The sequence below is a fragment of the Furipterus horrens genome, unplaced genomic scaffold (genome assembly GCF_987537825.1).
Source record: "Furipterus horrens unplaced genomic scaffold, mFurHor1.1.pri manual_scaffold_13, whole genome shotgun sequence".
In the NCBI taxonomy this organism is placed as follows: domain Eukaryota; kingdom Metazoa; phylum Chordata; class Mammalia; order Chiroptera; family Furipteridae; genus Furipterus; species Furipterus horrens.
The window spans coordinates 35038179-35050866 of record NW_028327183.1 but is presented as its reverse complement, the minus strand read 5'-3'; the positions used below and the strand labels follow the sequence as shown (position 1 = coordinate 35050866).

The 12688-nt window shown below is 37.6% G+C and overlaps 1 protein-coding gene across 2 annotated transcripts in view; it reads right to left on the bottom strand.

Annotated features, from left to right (window-relative positions):
- Nucleotides 1-1258: 1258 nt before the first annotated feature.
- Nucleotides 1259-12688, bottom strand: part of UBA2 (ubiquitin like modifier activating enzyme 2) — a 38735-nt gene continuing 27305 nt past the window's right edge. The window contains exons 14-17 of one of the 2 annotated variants that reach the window (XM_090259959.1): nucleotides 11530-11626; nucleotides 7693-7798; nucleotides 5965-6101; nucleotides 1259-2951 (exon numbers count right to left, since the gene is read on the bottom strand). In XM_090259959.1, coding sequence (XP_090116085.1) covers nucleotides 2869-2951; nucleotides 5965-6101; nucleotides 7693-7798; nucleotides 11530-11626 — 423 coding nt within the window. In that variant the 3' untranslated portion in view covers nucleotides 1259-2868. Of the gene's footprint in view, nucleotides 2952-3431; nucleotides 4452-5964; nucleotides 6102-7692; nucleotides 7799-11529; nucleotides 11627-12688 lie in introns of those variants that run through there. The other variant, XM_090259957.1, reaches the window with a different exon arrangement.

The window sequence follows — 12688 nt, the reverse complement described above, 5'->3', positions numbered from 1 at the left end:
ACTGAGGAACAGGAATTCATGCACAAACTTGGTATAAGACAAAGAGCCCAGCTAGTCTGCAGTATCATGGAGAGGAGCTATTTGGGGGAGCCCATTACTACAGTTTAGGTACACTGAGTTTCAATAATGCTGCCAACTGCCACTGGGTCTAACTTGGAAGCTTGGCAGCATAGAGGATGTGGGGTCCCAGATCCCCATCCACAAACTATTGCTGCTAGAAGTTGGGTCTCTTTTGCACACCAGCCCATGCCGTGTCTTACGGCTTTCAAAGGTTTCCACCTAAGCTGGCAAAGTTGGCAAGATTTTCCAAGTACAGCATAGTGCAGAGGAGGGATGCAACACATGTTTATAGAATGAGTTAATGGTACAGTGTGCACAATGTGTACATTTTTCAAAGACTGATCTCCTGAAAAACAAATTAAAGATTTCTTAGGTAAAAGTCTGAGGGTCTTCTTGGTGCATAATACATTCTAGTACAATTTTTGCTTAAGAGCCTTTCCCTATGTACTAGTCATCAACTGTTGCAAGACTTAAAAAATTTAAAGCTGCTGAGTCAGAGAGCGGAACTTCCAAAAATGTCATTTTACCAGATGGTATTCAAAATACAACCAACTGCACAGCAGCATCATAGCCCTATAGCTCAACTTAGTTGCTTTACTGAGTTCAAAATTTTTTCAAATACGTTTTTGGCTGGATTTTAATTAGATGTTGGAGGCAGAGGGTGGGGGGAGTTCATTCTGTGTGCAGAATGCAAATAATGTATTTCCAGTGTGCAAGTGTCTATAAAAATACTTCTCTAAATATATCCTCCTGCAAAATGCTCAAATGGAGATTTTGGACCTCGGGAACTATAAGATGCAAAAAAAGGGGAGGCCTTCACCACCTCTACAAGTCAGAATAACTATAGAAACACCTATTTTTCTCTTGAATTTGTTTACTTTCACGGTTTCTTGTTCGGTATATTAAAAAAAATAAAAAAAGGCTAGTAGTAAAGGCTTAAATTTGCCTGTGTTCGACAGGGTAAGTACACTCCAGGCATCTGCCACCAGTGGGCTGTTTTCAAGAATAGGGACATTTATTATGAACCAAATGCTTTGTGGCAGCTTCTAATTAACCTACTATGAACAATGTGGCTTTTCCTAGTTCTCTGAAGGCTCAAATGGAAGAGAATTCTTCCTATGTCACAGCCTAGCAACAAGGATGAGTAAAGCCGACTTTATCAATGTTGGACCCCGGACTAACACTTTCTCATGACAACTTCTTTTAATAATCTTTATTGCCTCCCGATTTCAATCATAGAATATACTCAATACAAACTTTAAAGTCACATAGGCACAAAAGGAAAATACAGACCATATATAACCTCCACTTCATTGAAGTTTTCAGAGAAGTTGGATAGTAAAATGAGCAATGTATACAGGCTCCACCTATAGCCAATGTTAATTTTGCTTTTATCATCCTGTATTATGTATTTTGCCAACCTGTTTAAGTTGTATTACAAAGCTTCATCCCTAATATTTCAAAATTCAGGACACTGTCCAACATAACTACAAGAATATTATATCTAAGAAGTACTTCCATTATCAACTAATTTATCCCATTTTCAAACTTCTAATTGTCACAAGAATTGTTAGTCATTTATTTTGCACTTACGTTCTATAATAACCCACCTCCTATATTGTCTAATTATCCGCTCTTAATGTTCACTTGTTCCTCTTACCCCTTTTCTGTCAGCTGGAACTTAAAAGTCTAGATACTGGATTAGATTTAGGTTAACTTTTTTGGTATGTGTGGCCTAGGTGCTGTTGTATTTATTTCATCAGGAAGCATGTATCAGGTTGTTCATTAGTGATGCTGGGTTTGATCACTTGACTACTACTGACAGACATCAGTCCATTGTCAAGATTGTTTCCTTTCGCAAGTAACCTGTACAGCATTTGAGCACTGAGCGAAGATTCTTTTACTAAAGATTTTGGCATCCATTGACGATCTTTGCCTGATCAGTTATTTCATTAAGGATTCAGGCTCTATCCTCGTGGTACCATATAGAATTCCTTCATTTGAGTCTTAAGTAATGCAGATTGATCTTTGGGACCATGGACTGATCCTCTTGGTAAACTTCAGTCCTCAGACTGTTTCCAATGATGCTGGAAGATGGTTTGCCAGGCTGTATTTCAGGCAGGGGCTGCTGGGGAAACACTCTCAGTGAGTCCTGCTCCCAGCTCTCCCACTAAGATAACTCACATGGGAAAACCATAAATACAAGGCCAGATCTAAAGTGTATTCACACTCCAGGGAGTGGAAGTACCTTGGATTTGGCAAGTATAATTGAACAAGATCCCTAGAGTCAGACCTGCCTTGTTGATAAACATTGAGTTTATTTAAAAACAGGGAGAAAATGAACAGAACTGCTGAAAAAACATACTAAGAGTTGTTGAAAAAATGAAAACTATTGTTCTGCCAAAACAGAAACGCGCCTCTTACAGATCAAACTGGTACTTATTGCCACACACTTTCTAATGGGAAAGAAAAGAACATATACAAAATGCCAGAAACATTGTTGTCAATTATATCTAAAAAGACAGGTCAAGATTTTAAGGAATTAAGAGGATTTCAAAATACAAATTTCAGGAGTTTTTCAGAATTCAAAATAGAAAATGGTTATCAGTGACCAACCAGTTAACCAGAAATTATTATGAGGTGGCACTTCAGGATATTTCTTTTATCTGTTACTTAGTTTTGTGACTTTGAAGTTTTTTCTGGAAAAATAAAAGAAACTCTTAAAAATCTGAAATCAAAGTGAACCACACAGGCTCAGACTGTGGGTGGGTATCCAGCCTGCTTGCAGCTGCTGTCAGAAGGCTGCAGTCAGTCCATCTTGGAGGCTTTAAGCAGCATGCTCCTGAGGGCTGTCTTGTTCAATATATTGTTCTGAAGGCTTTCATTATATGCTGAATTTACAAATGATACAAAACAAGGAGGAAGAGTTAATAAACTGGATGGCAATTAAGAATTACACAAAATGAGACAATACAATAAACTATCAATCTGAAACTTAGTAAAAAATCCAAAGGCAAAGATAATGAATTGGGAAACAGCTTCATGGGTTTCTGTTATCTGAAAACTCAAGGCACATCTGTGTGAGGAGCTCTCTTAACAGCCCACTGGGGTCCAGGCAGAGACATGAGTGCTGATCCATCCAGAGCTGGGCTGGCCACATCTATAGGCTGGAGCTGGGCTCAAAATAACTGGTACACTCAAGAACTCCGATGAAGAGGGGAACAACCCAGAGAAAACTGCAGAATCAAGGAAAGACTCTCGCCCTCTGGAATCTCAAATCCAAGACTCCAAGTTACTGGGGCTGGCCAAAGATCACTTAAATGCTCTCAACAAAAGGCCAACTGTTTACAATTCAAATTTAGAAAGCAACATCACCATTAAAAGCTTTATTTTAGAAAGTATGTATCTATGGCAAACAGGGGAGATCTTTTAACCTTCACATCCATTACAAGTTAATTTTTTAAAAGGAAAAAACTGAGCATGCCTGCAGTAAACACAATGGATAAACCCAACACGGCAGCAGACACGTGAACTGTGCAGGTATGTACAAGTATGCAGAGGCTGTTTATTTGGTCCATAGTACAGCATAGTCGTATTTGAGTTTTACAAAACATCAAATATAAATAACCTGAAACTGTTAACAATACACAAAAATTGGCTTCTTACACAGACATACCAGGCAGTACAAGCTGAAAACTTGAGTAAATTAACATTGTTTTACATCAATATACATAGTGTGTTAATATTTAAAAACAAGTTTCAATGCATAGCACTTGATATTTTTGAATCTGTTTCAGTTAAGAGTATGAAAATGGTTAGATCTAGGCTAAAAATAATTCTTTTTCTAACCAAAAATAAAGGCATAATATTTATAACCAGGTATCAACTTTACTAAACCACAATATTTTAAACTATTAAATGATACCTAAGGGTATTTACATTAAAAAGGCAACATGCATTCTGTTGTTTCATCTCATGACTGGTTACCCAAATGCTTTGTTCAAAGGGTTTTAAAACTATATTCCTACTTTCCATACAGCATACCGCAATGTATCTAATAGTTCTAGCAAAACGAGTGCTTTCAAAGGGAGCAGAATCATCTTCAAGTCACTGGCGTCAACTTTTTACCTTGGGAACAAAGGACATAAAAACCTGGTTTTGCCCAGGTGACCTAACGCATAAGAGGGTTCTGTTAAGAGGCATAGCTGTTCAATCTAATGCTATAACATCATCATGCTCTTTTGTCTGTTCTGTGCGTGACCGCTTTGTACTGATATTCTCTTTCTCATCTAATTTCCTCTTGCGACTTCTCTCTTCTTCACTTATGTCAGCATTATTTGAAGGACCTTCTTCATCTGAATCAACTATGAGCACATCATCTTGCTCTTGTGCTTATTTCAGAAAAAAAAGGAAAAAAGGTTAAAAGTGTGGGAGTTACTAGTGGCTCATCACTATTTCATATAAATGAAAAGCTAACTCTTCTGATATACACCAGACTTAAGAATGGCTATCCTTAGGAAACCTTTGCTTTATACATTACATATTTCTGTACTGTTTTCTGTAATAAGCACCAATTTCTTTTCTAATCAAAACAAAAAATTGTAACAAATATTATATAACTCAAAGAAATTATTCCAGTTCCTTGTTTCTATTTCTCCAACAGAAAAGAGAAGGGTATAATTTCTAATACTAGTAGTGGCAGTAATAATTATAAACAACAACAAATATACATATATATAGCACTTACAATGTGCCAGGAACTGTTCTGAGCACTTTGCATATAACAACTCATTTAATCATCACAACAACCCTATAAAGAAGATAACATTATTATCCGTTTTCAAGAAAAGGAAACTGAAGTACAAAGAGGTTGACTTGCCCAAGGTCACACAATAGCAGAGGATAAGGTCAGGATACAAACCCACACAGTGGGGACTCTATAGTTCATACTTTTAACCTTAAAACCACAGTTGGTTTTATGCCTCTGCCAAAAAAACAATCGAAGGCAGAGTACTGATCTTACTTATTGCTATAGCCTCCAAAACCTACCCAGAGGATCAATAAATGCACATTTCAAACTATGACTTCTTTAAACACTACCATAGTCTCTTCCTCAATGGATAATGGACTTCTCCATTTTCAGAGGGGAAAAAACATCATGAACCAATGGCCCACAAGTGGACCAAACTCTAGACGGTCTCAAAGTCCACCTTTAAAACTCTAGAGAACATCAGAACCAAGAAACATAGTCTAAAGAACACCAAAGACCCAGGGTCAAAGAAATGGAAACAGAAATTAAACAATTGGTAGCCTTTAGTTTCTTGACTTATAGAATGAAGAAGTGTGTGTGGGGGGTGAAGTAGGATGGGGTGAGGTAGTAGATAGTAAACACCCAAATCCAGCACAATAAAGCACCAAGCACCAGCACTGAAAACCCAAGGAAAAAGAGCCTCTGATGCACTTCCCCAAAGTCATACAGGTTCTGAGGAAAATGTGAAATGCTATAACTCTATACTCACCAAACATCTGCACACTCAAAATAGTCAGATGTAATGATTTTTTAACCCCTAAACGAAACAGGGATACAAAATCCAACACTACTATTACTAAGAATGAATGGTCTTTACTCACTAGTAAACTCACTGGTATGTCCAGATGTAAAAATCCATTAACAAAAAAATAAGTGTTTTTATTTTTAGTAAGAATCTTCCCCAGTCTTAAATGGCTTCATGGGTCAAATATTCAAAACTCCATTAAAATAATCAATGCCAAACCAACACATACCTCTAGTAGTCCTATGAATTTTTACTTTATGATCCAAGTTCGTAAAATAATCATAGGTTGTTGATATATAGTCTTGCTTTTTGGGTAATTAACAATCTGCTGGCTGGGGCCATGACTCACCTGTGGATGTGGAAGGCTGAGCTCCATCATCACTCCCATTGGTTATGCTTTTGGCAGCATCTTCAGCTTGTTTGGGCCCCACTTTGTCTGGGGCATCACCAACAACTTCAAATTCAATATCCTTTCCTAGGTCTTCACTGTAAGAGAACCACACACGACAAAACTGAACCAGTGCTACGAATATATACAAAAGCAAAGATGCACCAGACATACTGCTTCAAGTATATGCTATGTACACACCAAATATTTAGATTCCGATTCTTCCAAAGAGCTAAGATAAAGACTACAGAGCAGATTTTTGTGATAATTCAAAACTCTAACTCAAATGGTAAATACCACTGCACATTCAAATCAGGAAAAGGTTTTTTGTTTTAATTTTTTTTTTAAATTGATATTAGAGAGAGAAACTGATCAGGGACTGAACTCACAACCTTGGTATTTTGGGATGACACTCTAACCAACTGAGCTACCTGGCCAGGGCCCAGGGAAAGGGTTTAAAAAAAAAAAAGTTAAGTAACTTTTACTGCTAAAGCAGAAAACTTGAGTCTAAAACTCTTATGGCCCAATGTAACTTGGGCATTATTCCTTTGGCTACTATGCAAAAAGATTCTACACACTCTATTCTGATCTTGACAAAAGTATTTGGTGTTTTAGGAGTAGGATACATGAATTCTGGGTTTCCCCCCAACTTTATGAGGCAGTACCCCTGCATTGGTAATGGGTTTCCAAAAATGTTGCTATGAAAGTTTAATGCATGGAAGTCAAACAAAAGACTCGCATGTAAAGGGGGAGGGGGGTCTGTTCCAGAGTACTAGAAATTAGTAAAAAAACCCTAATTGTGCCTCCTCTTTTAGACACCATCTGATATATTTCCATTTTATTATACATGTCCTTTTACTGTCTTTTCCTTCACAACTGAACACAAGCACACCACTGACATCCAACTGATGTCTAATTTTATGAGACTTATTACAAACCCACGTTCAGTCTTTCCTGTTATTTCATACTCTTTATAAACCAAATATATGTTTCCTAAATCAAACTATATATGTTTGTATAGAGATGGTGACACTGGCAAAACAACTGGACACAGGTATTGGTTAGATGGTACCCAAAAGTCCTAACTCAGGGAGCAGTTTGGGAGTATTGATGAGCATGTACAAAATTGAACCTTGTTCAACAGATAAAATGACCAAAGTGGAGGACCATCTATATTTTAACTGTGTTATATATATATGTGCAAATATTCTATAAGCATTTTGAATGCCTCCTTTAAATATGTAAAATCAAATTTAAAAAAAATATCTATGACCCAGGAATCTATAATGATTTTTAATATTCCCCTGTTATTGTTACAGATCACAAATGAAGTATTTCTTCCTTTCTTCTAATAAATCTTTAAAAATAATAGAAATGTTTACTCTAATTCAAGTATAGCTAACCTCTGATTATAATAACTATTTGAATGCCTTGATTTCTACCCGCTTTCTGATCAGTCACCATTGACAACAGTTATCCTCTTAAAACATTTTCTGTCTATCCCTTTTATTTCTGAATACCCAAATTTTTCTGTAGGTCAAACCTCAGGGAATTTAGTGGCCTTGAGCAAATATACTGTGCAGTTTCAAATGAACAGTAGGGTTTAAGAGTAAGAAAATTTTTTTTCTCTATATCTTAAGTGTATATATTCAAATAATTTCTTATACTTCAAATATTAATAATTCCTACCTATGGAGGATGTTGATCAATAAAGTGTAGTCCTGAAGGAAGTCATCTGCTTGAAGCCGGCTCCCATTTCTAATTCCAAATTCTGACAACTTCTTGTGATTATTAGCTAGGAAATTTTAAAGAAATTTAGATACTTTAGTTATATCTCCATGGAGCAGTCACGTTAGTTTTAAAAGGGTTAACTCCCTACTCTAAGCTGAATTGTGTCCCTCCAATTCATATGTTGAAGCCTTAACCCCAATACATAACTCAAAACGTGACTGCATTTGGAGACAGTACTTTCTAAAAGTGATTAAAAGGAGGCTATTAGGGTGGGCCCTGATCCAGTCTAACTGGTACCCTAATGAGAAGCTAAGGAGAGACACCTTGGGAGAAAACAAACCTGTAGACACTTTAAGACCTCTAGCCCCAGAACTATGAGAAAGTAATTTTCTGGTGTATCGGTATGGCAGATCCAGCAAACTAACCCATTAAAATATTAGGCACTTAGGAATTCATCCTTGAACACTCAGCTGTTAAAACTATCTCAAAGGCACCAAACTAAGAAATTATGAGAATCTTCTCCCATTCAAACCAAACTAATCTGGAATCCTGAGAAGTCAAAGGCAACTTTTAGGGTTGTTCAAAATATATTCTTTGTTAATGCATTTGTTGGTTGATACTTGTATGTGCCCTGACCCACAACCCACAACCTAGAAGTATTGGGATCAGCTACCCAGCCAGGGCCCAAAATATATATTCTATGTTGCAATCAGGTTTTAGCAAACTTTACAATTTAGAAATATGAGAAAACTCTAAATAAAAATTTCATTTCATAACAGTTCTCAATGAGAGCTAGTGGGGCCCACCCCTAAATAAATATTTCGACCTAGTTCTATCTTCCACACGTCATTTCTGCTTCATGTGAATATCCCCAGTATGCAGAATGTGCTTAGCACCCAGTTAGCACTCAATAAACTTTTGCTGTGTGAACTGTAAATACTCCAATAATCCAATAATCATCTCTCCAACCAAACTTTTAATGTCACCTATTCTAGTCTTTCTACTTTAATAATGTTTCTTCCCCTGACCTGTAAAAGCACTGAAGTCTCATCTACAGACCTGCTTCTTCTACAGCATAGAGATAATTAGTGAATAATATTGTAATAACTACATATGGTGTCAGGTGGATACTAGACTTATGGGGGTGATCACTTTGTAAATTATATAATTTGTAAATTATATAATTGTCTAACCACTATATTATATACTTGAAATTAATATAACAGTGAATGTACAGCTGTAATGAAAAAATTTTTTTCTGTTAATCCTCACCTGAGGACATTTTTTCCATTGCTTTTAGAAAGAGAAGAGAGAAACATCAATTGGTTACCTCCTATATGCACCCCAATAAGGGACTGAACCAGCAACCTAGGTATGTGCCCTGACTAGGAATTGAACCTGCAGCCTTTCAGTGTACTGGATGATGCTTCAACCAAACAAGGCAATCAATCAATCAATCAATCAATCAAGTCTTAAAAAAAAGGAAAATAAAACCCTGCTTCCTCATCTTGCTCCCTACATACACTCTCCTCGCAACACTCAGTCCACTTTATTGAATATTTGTTCTGTGAGGGGAACAGACTTTACAGAATCTGTTGACCTATATCCACAGTGCCTGACACATACTAAATAAATTATTTTAATTCTAGTTGTCATGTTTAAATTTATGTAGCTTCTTCTTTCAGTTTTTACTACTTCTTGACTTTGAAACCCAAAAACTACTGATAGTTTCTAGTTCTCTTATTACAGATCTATTGTGGTTTTAACTTTTTAATCTACCTGGAATATCTTTAGTAAACAATAGTTCCTACCCACCCTTCCATCCCCAAGATGTTGCACACATTCCCCACTTACTACAAACTCCTCAGACCCAACATATCCCAAACAATTACTGTGCATTATTCTATCCCGTTAAATGAGCATCATCTGTAAAGCCAGAGTCCTGGCCACAATCCTGTACAGGCCCAACAATGCTACACTACTTCACCTGTGCCTTAAATTCTGACCTTGCAAATCTCAAGTCTTGTCATCTGCTTCTACCTTAGTAAAAATTCCTCACTCCCCTCATTTTTTCTTCTCCCTACCCAGCTCCTGCCTCCACTCACACATCCTTAAAACTCACCCTCAGCAGATTATACTAGAAGGTAACTGCATTTCTTCACCACTTAAACCTGGTGGAAGTAAGATACTGGGGGAGGAAGACAAACACACATCACATACAGCCACAGAAGTCCTCCAGTGAGCCAGCTCTACCAAGCCCACAGAACCCCACCTTCCAGTGAAACAAAATAATCGGCCATTCCCAAAGACTTCTGTGTTATTTTGTAAGTCATGCCTTTGTAGAAGATACTCATTCTGCCCAAATGCAGACACTCCCTTCTCTGCACACAGGGTCCTTACTTCTTCAAGAGCTAGCCCAAGAGTCCTTTGTCCTGTCACCTTCCCAAGTTTCAAGTCATACACTCCTTTTCCATAGTATTTCTTAAACTGTACTAAATCTACTAGCCAATCAACTCTCCTCTCCTTCCAGGCTATAGATTAATTCAAACCAGAAACTACTGTTGTACTCATCCTTGAATTATGAATACCTATGACTATGCCTATAACAGAGGACTCCACACGTATTTGAATAAATGCCATCTCACTTTCAGTAGCAGAATTTTGTGGAGAAGAGCCACTGAGATTCCTGAGCAGTTTCTATATTTAAGGTCCTAGCATTGAAAAGAGCTGGCTAAAACTAAGAGGACAGCCATGAACAAACTTTTTTTTGGGTAAAAACACCTGGCCAGAATGGGGCCTAAATATTCAACTAGACTCTTAAAATAGACTACTACACAGCCAAAACATGGCCTCCAATTACTCATGACCTAAAAGCCCAAACAATTTGACAAGGCACTACAAGCCAAGAAGAATCCTGACACTAAGTTTTATTTAAAGATGGCTTAACATTTGAATCCCCATCAGGATCTGGAAAAGTGTATGAATAAATAACCAGTAAAGAAATAGGTAAATAAATAAGTCGATAGAGGGAGAAAAAAAACAATGCCCCCTGATTTTAAAAGTAATAATACAATGGCAAAATTTGACATATGAAGAAATCAATTAAAATGGTAGCCCAGGAGATTCTAGATGCCAAAGCGACCGAAGAGCTGTGACAACTTCTGAGTTCAATCAGACCGACTAGTGTAGGCTATAGGAGGCACAACCAGGACCAATCCTCAACTAAGAAAGCTTGAACACAATCAAATGCATTGAACCTTGTACAACAAATGCAATGACAAAAAAGATCGCCTACTTGGGAACTTATAAAAAAAGTCAAAACGCCAAAACTAGGCACTGATTTTCAGCATTACTTTCTGCTTTATAGAAGGAGCAGGCTATCAAGGCTTCCCTACTCCTGGACCAAATACCTAATGGCCTTAGATTGCCTACTCTGATCTAATAGCCAGAGCAATCTGCTCACTACTAATTTAGCTCCCAGGGTCCATGACACAGGCAAAAGCAGTTTCTTTAAAGTGGACAAGAACACTGAGGTCACTCTAAATGGTGACTGTGCACTGGGTTATTGAAAAATAGTTACTGAGAGACACTGACAACACAGAGTTCCGAAAACTGGAACTGCTGTGATCCCACCAAGGCAATGCCATCTTGGGAGAGCACCTTCTTGACCATATAATCCCTCTTTCAGCTGTGATACTGAGTAACATATATAGCAAATGGACAAACTAATGCACACTCCTTCGTTTAGGCATCTCCATCCACATGAAGGAAGTGAACAAAAGCAGTGCATCATACCTTCTGTCTCTCCCTCTTCTGAAGATATTAGGATTGTTCCTTTTCCATCTTCGATTTGGACATCTGGTGCTACCATAGCAAATTTTTCTTTTACAATCTACAGGAAAAAAATGATTCAAAATATTAATATATGTAATTAGATCCCATAAAAAACTTAAGACATATTTTCCATATAGGATCTTACTTTCCCCTTCCACTGGAGAGGGGCCAAGTTGCTCTATATGATACCTTAGGGCAAGGAGGAAAGCAGGGGGGAATGCACCTAATTATTTCATGCCCATGTTCCATCCCCGTATTTGACGACTGATAAAGACCAGGAACAACTTCCTTCCAAATGGGGGACAAGAACTCCTAGAATGGCTCTTGGTATTGTGTCCTTCTCTACAGGTCAGGTATTGAGCTAGACATATTACATAAGTGATAATATTCTGTCAAATCTACATGCTCCTAAAAAAAAGAAAATGAGGGAAACTCTCTAAAGGTCCCTTTATTCTACAAATAGTGGAATTGCCTTTAAGCTCAAGAATGAGTAGATAGCAACTATAATTATTTTCTAAGAAAGAGGGTAGGGCAACCACCCTCTGCTGGCCAGTATTCCAAGTCCTGCTATTCTGCTATCCAAAACATAAGATCCAATCAACTGGCTCTGTGTATCCATTTCTGGAGAAAGGCCATTCCCTCTTAAGCAGCCTTTAGGGCCATGAAGGTCTAGGAGGTATGTAAGTATGTAACATGATGATGCATATAATCAGAGAATAATCTGAGTGATCCCCAAAGTGGGACATGATACTCATGGGGGACATTTTTGATATCTTCCCTATAAAGAAACTGAACTAGTCAGTTTAGGAGGAACCTAAAAACCAGTCCACAGAACCAGACCATATCTTAACCCCCACTGACACTCGAAAGCGACAGAGGTGAATGCAGGTATATAAATGCTGATCTTCTCAGGGACTAACTTAACACACCAGAATCAGGACCGTCACTAGACTATTTAAGGACACACCCTGTCTGCCAAAAAACACAGAATTTACACACTATCTGGGAAGCAGAGGAAGCAAAGAGTCTCTTGCTTGCCAAGATACTGTACCACCTCTGTTAATATTTGTGGTGCACTTTCTAGCCAAATACATCTAATTCCTTTCTGGGACACGAGGCA